General features: G+C 47.7%; 1 protein-coding gene across 12 annotated transcripts in view; it reads left to right on the top strand.

Moving 5' to 3' along the window:
* Positions 1–17,918, top strand: part of LOC126533186 (protein phosphatase 1 regulatory subunit 21-like) — a 250,792-nt gene that overhangs the window by 108,360 nt on the left and 124,514 nt on the right. For all 12 annotated transcript variants that reach the window (XM_055071642.2, XM_055071640.2, XM_055071641.2 and 9 more), the window contains 2 exons: positions 9,209–9,297; positions 9,411–9,547. In XM_055071642.2, coding sequence (XP_054927617.2) covers positions 9,209–9,297; positions 9,411–9,547 — 226 coding nt within the window. The remainder of the gene's footprint in view (positions 1–9,208; positions 9,298–9,410; positions 9,548–17,918) is intronic.

Here is a 17,918-nt window from a genome sequence, read left to right on the forward strand (position 1 = left end):
CCTTCGGAAACTAACGGCACGCGTCATATGGGACAAGTTGCTCGAGGTATTCACCCGCTTTGGCTTTCCGGCGGAGTTGATCACTGACAACGCGTCCTATTTCACGGCCAAGGTGTTCGTCGATGTCTGTGCAGCCTTTGGCATAAAGCACCGCAAAACAACGACTTATCACCCTCAGGCCAATCCCACCGAGCGGATGAACCGAAATGTGAAGCCCTTGCTCGCGGCCTTTGCCCAGCAACACAGGGACTGGGACGCCTGTCTCCGCGAGATAGGTTTCTCTTTGCGCACCTCGGTGAACCGTTCGACTGGGTACACGCCCGCTTTCCTCAATTTCGGGAGAGAGCTGCCAAACCCTATGGATCGCGTTCTGCGAACCGGCAGCGGGGCGAGCGCCGTTGCGTCGGGTCTCTCCGACTACGCGGTGCAAGTGCGCGCTAGGATGAGCGAGGCCCTTTCTCATGCCCGCACCAACCTGGCGAAAGCACGCGCTGGACAAAAAGCACAATACGACCGGTCGCATAGAGAGGTACATTATCAAGTAGGTGACCTAGTCCTCAGGCGCAATCATGTGCTGAGTGACGCAACAAAGGGCATCTCAGCCTCTCTGTCGGCCAAGTGGTCGGGCCCATACCGAGTGGAGACCAAAATGTCGCCTCTTGTGTATAAGCTGGTGGACTCAAACGGTAGACCATCCGGCGGTCCAGTGAACGTTTCTGACCTCAAACCTTTCGTTGCCAGAAGCAGCAACTGGGAAGAGGAAGAGACACAGCAAGCGCAACCGAGCAAGACGGCGGATCTCAATCCGCGCACTCGCCGGTATAACTTGCGAAAACGCTCTTAGTCGCCGCTTCTCGCTGGTAGGCAGAGGGACCTTATTCCCCGCCGAGCTGGCAAGCGGAGAGGTGTGACTATAGCGTGAATGCATGCGTTAAAGCGGAAAAAAGGCACTCATTAGCCGAATAAGACGCTTTTTCGTAGTGCGCAGCTTCGGCTGAGGGCCGTGGTGAACCCAAGTGATCCGCGAGCCCGCCGGCGTGAGCTGTGAAAGCCGACCTAGCCGTTGCCTTACTGCTCGCGCCCGGTGAACTTTATCCTCCAGTGGCGCTCGAGTGCCATGAAAGGCACGGTTAGCGTTTCAGCGCTGGCCGGAGGGATGCATGAGGCTACCATAAGCCCAATATGCCCCTTTCCGTGAGCCTCCTCCTTCCCTCTGGCAGCCGCCTGCAAAGGTGAATGCGCCAGAACGATGCGTGATTGGCAAGCTGACGGATGCAGTGTGAGCTTCGTGTTCTGCGTGTTCGGTGTGTGAACATCGTCAGCGGAAGGTGAGATTTGCTTGTAGTGTTGTTATTATAATCGGAGTGCGGTTAGTTGTGTGAAGTGTTGATTGTCAGTGTGGTGCCAGACGGACGCCAACAATGAAGCCGTCGCAACACGCCTCGAGGACGACGACCGACTCGCCCAGGTCCCGCGAGAGCCGTCGCCGCAGCCGCGGGCGCCTCCAGTCGCAAGCCGTTCGAGAGGCCACTGCGGTCGCACTCGCTCCTGAGACCACAGCACGACCCGTGATGCAAGCTGGCGCTGTTACCACCTCCGCATCCTTCCAGGTGCGGTCGTTGCCAGTGTCTCCACAGCCAGCTGCCCGTTTGCCTCCACGCCGCCATGTCGCTACCTGGGCCTTCCAATCCGGTTCCGAAGCACCACTTTGCTTCGTGTCGACGAAACGGTGGAAGGAGCAAAGAAAGGTGGAGAACCACATGAGCGGGCGAGAGATACCGCGCATTTTCCGCGGCCGCACGCTATCAGCCATGGTCGAGGCCTCGGGTGGAGCCGTCATGGCCTCGGACCCTTCGGCAGTGTACTGCGGCGTGTGCGGTGTGCTGCGGCTGTGTGCTGCCCATGAATCCAGCGCGGTGCACAAGCTTCACGTGAGGGGAACGGAGCCAGCTGCCGAGGAGCCCGGGACGGATCCAGCCCCACAGGTGCTGCAGAACACGGACCCGGACGTCAACCCGGCCCTGCTGCGTTCCGTTGTCGGCGCTCTCGCTTCGGACCCGGTGTTCGCGGCGACCATCGCGGCAGCTGTGCAGCAGGCGACGGCGCTGGCGCCCCTCCACAACTCCGTCCTTTCTCTGGAAGCCGGAGGCACCGACCCTGCGAGCGAGACTCTCGACTTCGATATTTTCGCTTGAGAAAATTAAACAGGTCAGACGTCAGCTTCGCCATTGATTCCGGTCGGCTCCCTCATGGGCCGGCCCGAGTCTTCAGGAGGGGGGGGATGTGGGGACCCCTTTTGGGACCCCTGTCTCCTGTCTACGCGCGACTTGGGCCATTCGGCCGCGCGATCGCTGGGGACACGCAGTTCCAAGCCTCATTTTGGATAGCGTACATTCCCCGCGGCCGCGGGCGCCGGCGCGACGCGGAGCCTGCTGCTTGCGCGCGCGGCTCACGTTACGCCGTGCGCCGCGCGTAAGAACAGTGCCTGAGGAGCGGGCCCCTCTTGCCCTCTCTTCGGTTTCCCTCTCCTTCAGCATCGGAGGTGCGCGGGCGCTTTCGCCCGGACAGATTGACTTTCGGTGCTCATGGCTGTCGGACGTGCGGACCCCCTTGGTCCCGCGCCCCTCTGAGCAAGGCGGCCCCCTTTGGTGTGGCGAACCTGCTCGGAAGAGCCAGCGTGGCGGAGCAGACTTCCCGGGAGCTTTCACCCGTAGTCTGCGACTGCCACCCCAGTGCCGTATTCCTGTATTGTACTCGCATTTTGTACATAGCAGGAAATAAACCCCCATTCGTTGGTGCCACGGCTGGAGTCGTCTCTACGCCTTGCCGGTGAGTCAGTGAACCCGCCGCGGCGCCCCTTTGCGTGCGCTGCGGAGTGGGGACGAGCTACGTGTCTCCTTAGACCTTAGCTAGCCGGGTCCGGGCACGTTAGCCCGAAGCCCCACAATGTAGAAGTGAAGTCGTGTCAAGATAAAAAACTTCACTTTTTTGCTTGGGAGTGCTTCTTTGTGGGCATCACAACCGATGGAAGGCACATGTTGCATACAATGCAAAATATTGGTGACTCTATCTCTTTGGACCTTCTTCCAACTGAACCACATTGTGAAGCCATCCTCCAAAGCTTCCATGAACGAAAAAAGTTGTCTTGAGGGATACAGAAGCCCTCCTTTACCACAAAACTGGGTGAAAGATGAGAGAGCTTCATCTGAATTCTCAACGGATGTCAGCACCTGCTCAAAGCAGTCCCGACATTTCGTTGTTAGTATTTTCCGTCGGGCCACATAGCCAGCGAAATAAAATACCAGCCTTGCATCACTATGCTTCTCCAGATAAGGATGATCGATGCACAAGGATGATGTTTCAAGCACGCTGGAGGCTTCATTAATTCTTCCTGCACCAATCAAGTTATCCACTTAATTGGCTGCCTCAGCTGGTCCGACAAATGACACGATTGCATCGCCTGAGCAGTTGCCTGTGTCTAGAGCTTTTACTAAATTATTGAAGCTCAGACAGTTAACAGCAGTAAGGAACTGTGCTGAGGTTGGATGATCATTACATCCCAAAAACTGGCGAATTATGCCAAACAACTTCTCCATGGGATCCTGGCTCAGGCGGGAAGTTAGCAAATATTTGTAACCTACTTGCTCCGTTAAGTATCTTAAAAGCTCCAATGTTCCTTGCAGGGTCACTCTTATTAAACCTTCTGCTGTGCTTGAAGACAAAAACTTGCTTTTGAGGCGTCTGTTTTGGCTTCCCATTCGTTGATGTAAAGTATGGAATCACTCAGTACCTGTTCTTCTGGTGAATTCGGTCTGAGGGCACCGGATGGAAGTCTCGATGTCACGATGGCAATTAACTTCTGCATAAATCCAATGAAATGTTCTGTCTGCGTTCAGTGTGCCAAGGCTTTGTCAATTTGGCTCTTATAGAAGAAGAGGCCATGTAGAACTTCAGAGCTGAAAAGATGAAAGGCATAATTAACTTTCATTTTTTCAGAATTATTAGGGTTCAGGTGGACTTCGCTTATCTTTGGCATAACTTTGAGCATTGTGGCACATTTGTCCAGTTCATAAGCTATTTTTACTGGCTTCACGTCCACATGCCCTGCTGGTGTCTTGTAACCTGCTTTTACAAAGCCGTTTCTCACACACTTCACTAAGTGTGGAAAGTCCGACAGAAAAAAGAGTCGTCAGTCATCATCAGTGGGGTGGGATGTTGATGACTTGATAGCTGTTCCTTTACCCGATATTCTGAACTGATGCCACATTGCACGATTCCATGATGCTCCATCGCATGTCACATAGTCCACTCTCGGCCCAGCATTCTCGGTTAGCATCACCACTTCCAAGACGATCTTGGAGAGTAGTGGCGCCTTGACATTGCCCTTAGGTGCAAACACACCAAGAATCTGGTGCCATGAACCTGACAGCTGCTGAAACATTACCACTAATCCGTGGTCGCAAGGGACTGTTTTGTCAGATTTGGGTGTAAACGGCGCCGAGGTCTACGAAACCATCAATCTTTCCACCTGCTGCAACACCCAAGTTTTCGGAAAGTTTCATTTCATCGATTATGAGCTCTCCGTGGCGTTCAAAGTCACTCAATTTTTTCGTCTTCATGATGCCTGAAAGCACATGTGCATTGAATCCGAAGCTGCTCTCATACTACCTCTTGTATTTCTTGAGGCAGCTTCGGCTGGGCAGGGCAAGTATTTTTCCACTGTGGACGTGTTCATAAAGTCGAGGACTTTTCATGTGCATGATGATGCACTCGAGTAGCCACTCTGGACTATAACGTATGCCTTTTGGGGCCTTTCGTCTCCCAGCTTCAAAGCATTGCATGATAGCAGCCTTCTGTTTGGGTGGGAGCATGTCAATTCTCTTCAGGATTTCAGGATGGCAGATTCTTCAATCTCCTCATTTTCCTGCTACAGCTTGGAAATCACTTGGTCTGAAGTTTTCACCTTAGTTCTGATGTGACGCACTGTTTCTGTTTTCGCCTTCATTTTCGTGGCAGAGCTCGGTCTTACTTTTTGTTTCTTTTTCCTGCACCTTTGGTTAATCAAAAGCTTTCTGAGATACTTGTACTTCATATAGCAGTTCTCTTCGGGTCCTGAAACTCCCTTGCAATACTTGCTGTAGATGGTGTCATTCCACGCTGTTAAATTCGCATTCGGAGACGCAAACGGGAACTCTTCCAAAAGTCCAGCCTCTGCCTAAACACAGATGGCGTCAACATCCTTCAGCAAAGAAGCTGGATCCGCTGGGGTTTCCAGGGTGATCGGAACCCCTTGCACAAACACTTCACATTTCACCACAGTGTCTACGACTGTGAAAAGCACCAGCTTTTGTGCATGCAGAACACTCATGTTTTTGGGCACAGCTGAGCACACACTATAAGCTACCTTTAACGGTTCTTCGCTGAGAATGTGCTTTCCCCACCGGCTGGACGGAAGATGAACATTCTTATAGTCATGTGCGTCTTCATCATCGGAAGGCACAGAGCAAAACGTTATTCTGCGAAGGTGGTTGCAGCAGCCCATCCTTTCGACGCCTTTTTGATGGCACTGAGGAATGCAAGCTTGACCTCTCTTTAGGCTTTCTTTTCTTTGGAACTGCCTTGGAGAGGTACTTTGGTACATTTGGAAATATTGTTGGTACGGCGCCTGGCAGATGAAGTGGCCTGCTTTGGTCCAAGAGCACTGTTTAGCCGTCAATTGAGTGCTCAAAGTGTTGCGAGATGAACTGCTGATCGAAATGCAGCTCACAGACAGCTGCGTTGTGTTCAAGCGGCTTGTCTGCTCTAGGTATGCTCCTTTGCCACTTCTGAAACACGGCGTCTTCCTTGATGACTCCGAACAATGAAAACTTGTTCTTGCATGACTTGTAACCAGTCGTGCAACCGGGCACAAAACAATGGCTTTGACGGTGGCTCATTGTGTGTCATTCGCACAAACTTTGAAGAAAATCTTAGCAAACAGACTGAAAAAACTCTGAAAATGTGTATAAAACTCGCAGTCATCCGCTGTAAAAGCGCTCTACTCGACGTTTATACAGGATCGAGCCCCATCTGGCGGTGGCATCGCTAGGCAGCATCAGCGACTCCCATAGTGGTCGCTCGGGGATAATCATACTTCCCCTATTCTAGCCACTGTACCATCATCGTCATTCTAGCTTCGCGATCTGACTCTCGTTACGCCTTCTACGGTGACCCAGTGACCCAAGCTGTATAATCGCGTCGGCCACTGGGTACAGTCTCGTGATGCCGTCACAGTCGTTGCATTGTAATCATTCCAGCTTTGTCATCCGACTCTCGCCAAGCCATCGTCACGCCATCTTCATCACGCATTCGTCATGCATTTGTTGTCACAGCACTTTGTGCAGTGGACCCTCATTTATACGTTATAAAAAACGCGAGAAAAAAATATACTAACCGGAAAGACGTACGATCCAAAGTAACTAAAGAAATCTGACAGACGCAACTATTGTTGACGTCTACGTAATGCGAAGCGTCGCGCTGATCGCTGCTGTTCAAGATGCTGATGCGCATCGAGCTGGTGCTGCTTCGGTGGCCTGAGACACGTGTTGTTGTTTTGCGATTGCGTAGCGTTATAAGAGGGCGACGGGAAACTGAGACGAAATTGAGCTGGTGGGCGACGCCGGATGCCACCGATGCGAAATGTGATGCCCACATCGCGCGGCCTGCAGCAGGGAACGGCGGTGCAAAGGAAACCCATACGGGTTCCTTGAAAGAAAAGTCTCCCAGATGAAGAAAAATTCGTCCTGGTCTGGGACTCGAACCCGGGACCACCGCCTTTTCGGGGCAGCCGCTCTGCCATCTGAGCTAACCAGGCGGCTAGCAGATGGCAGGGTGAAGTCAAATTTGTCAACAACACAAAGCAAAGGCAAGAGTTTGACGTTATAGTTTTGCGGGAACCCGCAAGGTGGAGAGAAGTTGGGAGAAATATGGGTTTCCTTTGTAGGAATTGCTACGAATGGGTGGATGTCTCATTTCCCTAAATAATTACTTCTCTCCACTTTACGGGTTTCGGCAGAACTATTACTTCAAACTCTTGCGTTTGCTTCGAGTTGTTGACAAATTCGACTTCGCCCTGCCCTCTGCTAGCTGCCTGGGTAGCTCAGATGGTAGAGCCGCTGCCCCGGAAAGGCGGTGGTCCCGGGTTCGAGTCCCGGACCAGAACAAATTTTTCGTCATCTGCGAGGCTTTTCTTTCAAAGAACCCATATGGGTTTCCTTTGCAGCAATTGCTATGAATGGGTGGATGTCTCATTTCCCTTAATTAATTACTTCTCTCCGCCTTGCAGGTTTCCACAGAACTATTACGTCAAACTCATGCCTTTGCTTTAAGTTGTTGACAAATTCGATTTCGCCCTGCCACCTGGTTAGCTCAGATGGTAGAGCGGCTGCCCCGGAAAGGCGGTGGTCCCGAAGTGACCTTCGAACTTCTCCCAGCCCGCTGTGACGAATCACTGCATGAAGCCAACAATGCACAGAGAGCCAAGCCACCTATGGACAGCCCAACTGCGCCAGCAAGGCTAGCCACGTTTGGCGGACCGAGTATTGTTAGTTGGTTTGCTGTCACCTTCACGGTCTAATTGCAGCAAGAGAACTCCTGGAAAAGGGTATTTTACTTCGCTTTCTCACGGGCCGCAGTAATCGTCACAGTCATTTGACAGACGCGGCGGCTAACTGCGGAGTCAGCTCTGGAATCGAGAGGCGCCAGCTTGAGTCAAGCGTGACAACCCCTGTTTACGAGGGCCCTCTCCACTCGGTGTGTTCAGTAAAACAAAAGCGCAGGAATGAGTGTGGGATCTCATGCCCTCAAAGGCGGGTCAGCTACGACTACAACGACTTTGGACGAAGGTTGGACGGCAGTTTTCCCTCACCTATAAATCTAGGGAGGACAGAGGGTTTTTAAGCAGTCGTTTTCGGCTGCTTGGTGTGCTTTCTGCTTTGTGCTTCGTTTTCAGTCATCCTAGACTGATGAAATGTAATGTTCTCCTGTCTTCATGTAGATATCGTAAATAAATCCCGTACTCCTAGTTCTCGATAAGAGCCAGTTCCTCCCTTCAACCACGTCCCAAGAATGGATGAGTTGGACGACGGCATGGGCCTACTACCACGTTTTTACGTGCCCGACTCCAACTCGTACATCTGGTTGCCAGTGATGGGATTGTCTTTAACTCTTACTGTGGGTAGATTCAACAACTGAACACTGGATACTAAGAATTCGACTTTTTTTTCACCTCAAGCACATTCAGGTCAGAAGCCTGAAATTTCAGCATGTACTGTTTGAACACATCCTCAGCTGATTTAGCATTTGGTCATCATGCCCACACTCCAGCACCTGCAGTCGCATTGCAAGCTCAGAATTTGTTGGCATTTTCACTGAATCAACCAAAAAACAGAGATAGCAGCAAGTATAAGCACAGTTGTGTGAAGATAAGTGTTCTCTCCTTTGTTGCACTGCCAAATGTATTTGAAATTTCATCGCATACATGGCCACGTAGTGGTTAGGCAGGCTGCAAGGCCATAGTGTTCTTTGCGTATTTGAAATTGTGCACACTATTGGGCAGGTACTGCAGTGAAGGGCAATAATCGATATAGTGAAGTCATTTCGACTGCCTCTTCAACTTTGTAATAATGAGGTTCAAGTGTATATGTATTTTTTGCTTTGTTTCTGTTAAAGGGCCTTGCTTACTTCTCTGCAATGATCGTGAACTGTGATAGCTAAGGGCAGAACAACAAACAAGCTTATTTCTAGAAGAACCTGGCTGGTGGCGGCCGGTTTGGGTTGCGAAATTACGCTTCATATACAGGCCACAGCTTTGCCACCTGCACTGGTCGCCATCACACCTGACATCACAGATGTCTCTCTGTGTTTTTCAAACAATCTAGCAAAGGAGCTGTACCCTTTACCCCATGACATAATCTTGTTTTTAAGAAAGTGGTAAAGAGTGCTCAATTTCAATTGAACAGCGGAATTTCACGGGTATAATTGGCCATAAACACCCATTAAGAGTGATTGAGTGAATCCATGAAAAAGCTCACTTGTGTGCATAATTTAGCTATGTCATTTTAAATCAATGTATTGATCGCGATGGCTTAGTGATCTGCCTGTTTAGTATCACCGGTCATGTGTTATGTAGCTCAGTGACACATTGACAACGGTTAATGAAATGGTGCAGGATGGTGGTCCTGTGATCTTGCCCTTGTCGGCAGCACTCTCCAGATACGTCTCGTACCTGAACAAGCTTCTGCCATACGTTGCACTCAGGTCAGTGCCTGTTTTGTCTGTTGCTTGGGGGCACCTCAACATGACATGCGAAAAGAACCTCTTTCTTGTAATTTTTGTTCACTTACTTGTTATTGTCATCTTTTTTTTTCCAGTTTAAAAGCAGGCGCTAGCTCACCAACTTCTGACACGAAGTGTCATGAACTGCGGGCAAAGCTCGGGCATGTTGTTAACCGTGTTGTCGTCAAATTTGACAAGATGAGCCGGTATCTGCTGTTGCTGTCAGCGAAGGGTGAGTTTGAATTGCTTTCCAGGCATTGAAATTCATAACAAACAGGGATCTATCAGCAGTATGTTTAAGAGGTTACTGACATAGTCTTTATATATCAATGTTTTAAGTTAATTTCTTTAAATTACCTTCAGAGATTATTCATTACCATGGGGAAGGATACTGAGGCACATGTGAACAAAAACAATGACACATGGGGAGAGCAATCCTAGAATGAGTAAGAAGAACTAAAAATCAATTGAAGTGAAACAGTAGAATCTCATTAATTCGAACTGACGCTGGTCGTTCTGTCAAAATTATGTTTATATTCCAATGTGTAAAAACGCCCAGTAATTTTAATATGCAAGTGTTTGCAAGGATAAATTTGCACATGCCCCACTGCCAACCGTGCCCTCAGCAGCATGCCAACTACTCAGTGACACGACTCTGCAATGCGTCCGCACGCCAGCTGCTAATCCCATTTCCCACTGCAACTACTGTAGTTTGGTGCATATAACTGGTTCCAAAAATTCAATAAATTTAACAGGAAGGTTGGAGTGTGGGTTAGTATATGCTAATTTTGCCTTGAGGTGGCAGTTTCACAGCAGCACACGCCGCACTGTTGCGAAGCCACACTTCTGGGACTCTTCACTCGTGTTAGCTCAGTGCATATACGCCGCCTAATGCAGCCCTGCCTGTAAGTCGTCCAAACTCCGTGTAATTCGCGCACATTTTTGGGCCCCACAGAGTTCAAATTATTGAGATTTGACATACAGTAGCCGACCGATTTTCCAGACTTCGCAGGGACCGAAATATAGTAAAAAATAAATCCAACAGTTAGAAAAATCTAACAGTCCTAAAAACTTGTTCAGCCAAAAGAAGTTCACTAAGCTTAGAGCGGCTTAAAAAAAATCTCTAATGATGCCCTGCCTCAGGCGAACAGCAGGTTTGCTCGGATTTGCGCAAGAGTGACGTCGCCTACGTATACAGTGTGACAAGAGCGTCACTGCAATGATGATCTTCGCCAACAGAAGTTCACCATGGTGATCCAAGAAACGAGCCACATTTTTTCACTCCAACTAACTCTCCTGAAAGCACATGAGGTGGTGCCATTCACTCAAATGGAAAGTCGCACAAACACGCATGAAGATGAGACATCTCCGAGACACACCTGCTCAGTGGACACATCATGTACAAAATAGCAACTGGGGGGGGGGGAGAACAAGGGAGCAGATCTCCCATAGTGATTATGATGGTAGTGCTGACTGAAAAAAGGAAGAAAATAGAAAGGGTGCCATCCCCCTTAAGTGTTTTGACAATCCAGGAGGAGCGGGCATGGCCTCCGAGACCAGAGGATGGCGCGCTCTTGCTATTAGGGCTATTCTTTTTTTTACCTACACTTTGTGCAAGCTTGTGTAGACTAGTGTAGTGCCAGGCAGAGGCTATGATGTCGTGTGCTGTGCTTGGCTGGCTGGGCTCTAGCCAATCTGAGCAGACAGCACGTCGTCTTCTGCATCAGTGGATTAAAGGTGCGCGACTTTGTACGTACAAGGTTGCGTATATGCCCTTACCTGAAACTAAATGGTAATATAGCAGTTTCCTTTCGTCAACAAATCAAGACAAACTGCAGCAAAATACATAGTGAATGCACAGTGCACGAAGACAGCTTCTCAATGTGTGTAATACAGCTTGGAGTCTGAAACAGCTTGCACCATCCGTGAGTAGGACAATTTTATCTTCTTGAAGATTAGGTCACCTTCCTCTGTGACACATGGTCCCGCCAGCACTTCGCTACTGTCCTCGCAGCGAATATCCACTATCGTCACTATATCAGCGCTGACAGTCCCAGACAAAATGGCACCACGCATTGGCAATGCCAGCCTGCTTGTTTGTCATCTGCTGCCTACACTCATTGAAACCACAGTGTAGAAAGTAGTTTTCATGCTACACAACAGCTATAAGAAATGGCTTCATGTAGGTGGGCGGGGCTACACTTTTCTACGCAAACTAAAAAAAATGGCAACTTCCTACACTAGCTACACTCTGTAGCCAGCGTAGGTAAAAAAAAAAAAATAGCCCTATTGATAGCATGCACCTCCAAATCTTGGAGGCAATAGCAGGTCATTGGATGCCAAGCCTGACCAAGCCAGCGGAAAATAAAACATGGCGGTGTCCAAGATCGGTTAGCGTCGCTTGGAACGAGCAATTTATTCCAGAAAATCACACTTTGGGGCCTAAATTTTTCAAAAAAATTGCTTTTGAGAATGCATTAGCTCTACAGGAACCCTGATGGTGCATATTGTCAATTCGGAATGTGTAGTCCGGAATACCCATCAAGTCTGAATTTTTCGAGTCTGCAAAATTTGTCAGCCACTCTATAGCGGTACGCAATATGGTACAAACTGGAACTGGAACATTACTGAACATTAGGCAATGCACTCAAATATAACCAGCTCGTAAAGACAATAATCATGTGACAATAATTTAAGGTGTAACATGGAGCATTATGGCTGCTAAGTTAGATGTTGAAATAGAAGTTGACTATTGTTGACTTTTCAGGCAGTAGACAATAAGGATATCAGTATAACAGTGGAATGTCGAGTGTGCTGATTAATTAACCTACTGCAATGGCTTGGTGGCTGTGGCATGCTTCTGTGTGCAAAGTCGTGGATTCGACGCCTGGTCACAGAGGCCACATTCTGATGGAGGCGGTATGCAAATAAATTTGTGTGCCATGCTGTGGGTGCACGTTGAATAATGCCAGTGTGGTCAAAATTAAACCCTCCACATAGTGTCCCTTATAAGCAACTATGCCCCAGTTTGGGGATGCTAAACCCTATAATTTAAACAAGTTTGACTTTTTCTTTACTGCTAGAAATGGGGTCATTTGTGGTGCTCTTGTGTTTTAACATGTTATTTCAATATGTAGTAATCCCAACATATACCGTGGTACATGAAATTGTAACCTGATCACTGATGTTTTTAATAAAAGTAAAGGTGTCACAAATTTTGGCAAGACAGGGACAAGTTGCACATGTAAGACAAACATCTATAATTGAAAAAACAAACATTAAAGAAACCAACTCTAAACAATGCAAAGCACGAGTTAATTCGATAAAGTGTGCCACAGCTTATTAATCTACAAACTGCAACAACTAAACCTTGACCCTAAAATTCTGTACTGGCTTGAGGTCTTCCTTACTAACCGTTCACAGTTCGTTTCAGCTAACGAAGTAACATCTAATCTGAGTCCTGTTTATTCAGGTGTACCACAAGGCTCCGTGCTTGGACCCCTCCTATTTCTCATATATATTAACGACTTACCTTCCTGTGTTTCATCTCAAATTCACCTATTTGCTGACGACTGCGTAATTTACACCAAAATAACTCGCAACGAGGATGTTACCAGGCTTCAAGCTGACCTTAACACCGTTTCTGCATGGTGCAATTCATGGTTCATGGAACTAAATGTTAACAAGTGTAAATTCATGCGTGTATCTCGAACTACCAGTGAACCACCTGTGTACTTCCTTAACAACGCTCCATTAGAATTGGTAACAACTTACAAGTACCTTGGCCTTCACATCACCTCTGATCTTACTTGGAATACCCACATCACCCGTATAATAAGTAACGCTAACAAAATGCTAGGTTACTTACGACGCAACTTTTCCAAAGCACCTTCCTCCTTAAAATTAATCCTCTATAAAACTCTAATACGACCTAAACTTGAGTATGCTGCTTCAATCTGGGATCCAGGTCAAGTAAACCTAATACACTCACTGGAAATGGTTCAGAATAACTCTACTCGTTTCATTCTTTCTAACTATAATAGAACCGCGAGTATCAGTGCCATGAAATCTAGTCTTAACCTACTGTCCTTGTCATCACGTAGAAAATTGTTCCGTTTGTGCCTTTTTCATAAATTATTTCATCACCCGCTGCTACGCAACAAACTTATTTCTCCGCCTCCGTATGTATCACCCAGACTAGACCACATTCATAAGGTCAGCATTTCATTTTGCAGATCAAACGCTTTTTTGCAGTCATTTGTACCACGCACTTCCAATGAGTGGAATCACCTCCCCGCCTCGATAGCCACTATCGCAGATCACCAATTATTCAAGAATGCCATAGCTGGCACTGTATAACTAGGAACCTATTTTTTCATACTGTTCAACCTGTACTCACAAATGCCTTAGCTAACATTGTATATCTAGGTGCCATTTGTTAAATAGTTTTGTTTATACATATTTATATACATAATTTTCTGCACAAGTAACTCCTGTTTGTTGAATTTACCCGTTTTGCTTGTAACCACTCCCCTCTATAATGCCGTAATGGCCCTGAGGATATGATAAATAAATAAAAAAATTCCACACATCCTTTAAAGTCCCAATACACAATGTATTGGCAAGTTCAAAATATTTACTTTGAGCCCGCCGGCTTTGCCGCGTCACCTCAACATTGCTTTTTCTGACGAAAAGTTGTTGGGCCCTCCGATGCCGTTTATTTGGCGTTGCTGTCTTCACGGTCCAGTCCAAGAGGCCAGGAGGTCAGGGCGGTGGGATGACTGATGCACCTGAATTGCCCGGCTAACTTCGCTAGCCTGCAGGTTGTAGCCACAGGGACTCTCGGAAATGGAGCCGTCAGCCCATAGCTGAGGTCTCCGGTGGGGCGCCCGCTGAACTCAAGGGTTGTAGCTGTGGCAGCTGAAGCACAGCTTCCACTCGATTGCTACCATCTCCATGAGCCATCCGTCATGTCAGGCCTCCAGCTCTTTCTCTTGTACATTGTCTCAGCGCATAGCTGGGTTGCTCTTTTCTGCTATGTGTCCTTTTCACCATTGGCCATTGCGGTATCGTGGCCTATGGGCCAACGAAGAAGAGTGCCGACCAACCATAACCGAACGAATAATCCCTCCGTGTGCATTTTTCCGATTCTTCTTTCATATATTCAGCTCTTTTTGTTCGGCCACTTTTCTCGCATCTTCTTTCCCTTTAGTATCTCTTCCTCTGCCCACTCGTGCTTTCTTGCTCTTTTTTCTTATCTTCTGTTCTTTTCCCTCTTTCTTTATTTTACCGCATGAGAAATGAAGGAATAATTTCCCAGAGTTATTGAGAATTATTATGAAAAACTGGAAAGTACCTTGAGGGATATGAATGAAAGTAATCATTTGCTAATTTTTTAGTATAAATATTTAGAGTAAAAAAAATCTTAAGTATACAAAATATGCGCCTGGGGCTCCTAGTTCCTTTCTTCTGTAAGTCAGACCATGCAGAAAAGTATGCAGATTTATTCGCGTAAATACTAGCCATAGTAGTAATGCCCATGCTACGCAGTAAAGCCATGGCTTCGCAAATGTGAAAACTAATAAATGCCTATTGTGCATTCAGCATTTCTTTTTACTGATTGTAGCAGGCACCTGGTTCCTTTTTTGCTTCATTCTTTGGGCATCAAAGCAATGGTTGTCAGGTTGGGGAAGCATGTAAAAGCCTCCTCATAGTTGATTACACTAGAATCTCGATGATACAATTATCTCGAGATGTCAAAAAAAGTCTGCCATAGAATGGCAGACTTGCTCAAAATTTCAGCTTCTCAATTTTTCCCCCTACAGTCCTAAGGCCTTCCTTTATCTCATGGCAAAATTAGGGTGTCTACCAACTGGAAAAACCACGAATGGACGGTTTGCAAAATAGTGAGTGCCATCTGGCACACAACAGGCAAAGCTGCAGCGCTTTGCATGCGAGAGTGTGTGGTTAGGAAGCGAGTTTCGTTTCTCGGCTTCTGCATACCCCTGCCGTGACAACCGCGTGTGTTCACTACGGCAAAAATGATTGGGTACGCCGTCACTCCGTCCCAGTTTTCATACATGTCATGGTCCTCCAACTTCTCGAATTGTACCATTCAAATTGATCGCGTGTGGCACTATATGCTTTCTATGACTGCCACTATTCTCCTGGCTCATCGAGGCTCAGCACTGAAGGAAGATTACGTTAAAAGTTTTGTATATTTGGAGGCTGCTCATGCCAGCACGGGACTGATGCGAGCGACATGCACTCCTTCAACAAAGAGCGGAGTGCATGTCGGCGAAACACACTGCCGATGTGTCGCCGAGTGCCCACACTTGGTTTCGCACACTGGCCGCTCGCACCGACCACCGTGTAAGGCGGCTCACCTTATTTGCTCTTTTCTGCCGACAGAGTATAGAGAGAACCAACTCTATGTTCATTTAACTGCGACATAATTGTCCAGATTCTAAAATGCTCACGAAAATAAACGCTTTATGACTCGCGGTGTGTTCATTGCAAACGCTGTCGGCTGCTGCTTCGACAACCGAGAGCTAGGCCTACTGGCTCGAGCGATCGGTGGCTGCCAACAAAGGCGGCGCGCCGAGCGTGATGCTCCGCTTAGGAGAGTTTACCGTACTGATATGGCTCATCTGCAACAAAGCAAACTTTCACGGAGTTGTTTGTCTTATTACAATGGCACTTTTTTGCGTACGGTAAATACGGGAAGTCTCAAACGGTGCGCCGTTCTCTAGACCGTAGTATATGCAGTAACTGCCACCGATGAAGACGGTATGCCTTGCTCGCTGGCCATGGGTGTCGCCGGTTATGAAGCAGCTTCTGCTAACAATTGGAACGCATAGTTGTTTGCAAACTCTTTAACGCATCCATCAATATTAAGAGGCCAAATGAAAAATACATTTGGATATCCATACACCGTCGGCAAAGCAAACCAGGCAAACTCCGTTGCACGGTGGTCACTCTGCGCTGCCCGTCGGCGACACCTACTGCCCTCGGATGGTGTGTTTCGATCACTTCAGTGGCGTAGTACTGGGCACTGATTGTCATATGAGGCGCACTTTCGACATCACTTTATGATATTTATTATAATTACATGTCAACGACAACTGAGTGACACCACTGCGCTTTCACAAGCACTATCCATCCTCGTCCATCTTGAGCTTTCCACATTCCGGCAAGATGCGGCTGCATTTAAGGGTGTCTCGAAGCTTGGGGGCCGAAATAACCTCGCAGTGCTGGCATCTGACAAATCAGTAGCCACAAGTAGCACGATAAGCACCGGCTCTGCGACGAGCGAGCAAGTTGTGTGCCTTAAAGGCAGCGCCAGGCGTCGGTTATCCATGCTGCTTTCCTCGCCGGATGGCTTTTCTCTGACGGAAACTGGAATGATATCGTGCTCCGTTTGCTAGTGAAGCAATTTGTGCACAATACGGAACACAACTTTTCACGAAAATACCCCGATCAAAACCATCACGAACTGGCGTCTCAAAGCATGCTAGGGCTGCGTTGGTTGTTCGTCTGCTCCTCGTTAATAATCATGTAGAGGGCGCTTGTGACACCCGTGTTTTACTCTTGAAATATCAAGAGTAGAAAGCAGACCGTTATATGTGGCCTTTTTAGACATTACAGGGGCATATGACGGCGTAGACCGCAACATTTCGTGGGATATTCTGGAAAGGGAAGGCTTAGATGATCACTGTCTACAGCTTTCGAGAGAGATTTACCTAGAAAATACCGTTTGTGTTGAATGGGAAGGGATGAGGAGCGAGGAGAAAGTTCATATCAACAAGGGACTGTGGCAGGGGTGCCCTTTATCCCCACTGCTGTTTATGATGTACATGGTGAGGATGGAGAGGGCACTAGAAGGAATCAATATCGGGTTTAATCTCTCATACAGACAGGCGGGTACAGTAGCTTCCAGGTTTATTTTATGCGGACGACGTTGTGTTGCTTGCTAACATGCAAAGTGATTTGCAACGTCTGGCTAATATGTGTGGACAGGAAGGCAAAAATGTAGTAGGTTTGAAATTTAGTGTTTGAAAATCAAGTGTTATGATATTCAATGAAAACAGTGAACAGACAGTAGCAATACAGAGCCAGGAAATACCTCGGGTAAGAGAATATAAATACCTTGGTATATGGATAAACGAAGGCAACAGATACATGGAAACACAGGAAAAAACAATAACATCAAAGGGGAAGAGAAATGCAGCCATAACAAAGCACAGAGCGCTATGGGGATACAATAGGTACGAGGTGCTCCGGGGTATGTGGAAAGGTGTAATTGTTTTAGGACTGACTTTTGGAAATGCAGTTGTTTGCTTTAAATCAGGGGTACAATCAGGACTCGATGGGAACCAAAGCTCAGTGGGAAGCCTCGCATTGGGTGCTCACTGGAGGACTACAAATGAAGCTGTGCAGGGTGATATGGGCTGGAATAGTTCTGAAGTGAGGGAAGCTCACAGTAACGTTAATTATGAAGAATGACTGAATAATATAGAAGAAAGTAAATGCGCTGGGAGAATGTTCAGGTATCTGTACAGGAAGAACATTGATTTATAGTGGAGGAAGAGAACTAGGAAGCT

Source organism: Dermacentor andersoni, chromosome 7, assembly GCF_023375885.2.
Source record: "Dermacentor andersoni chromosome 7, qqDerAnde1_hic_scaffold, whole genome shotgun sequence".
In the NCBI taxonomy this organism is placed as follows: domain Eukaryota; kingdom Metazoa; phylum Arthropoda; class Arachnida; order Ixodida; family Ixodidae; genus Dermacentor; species Dermacentor andersoni.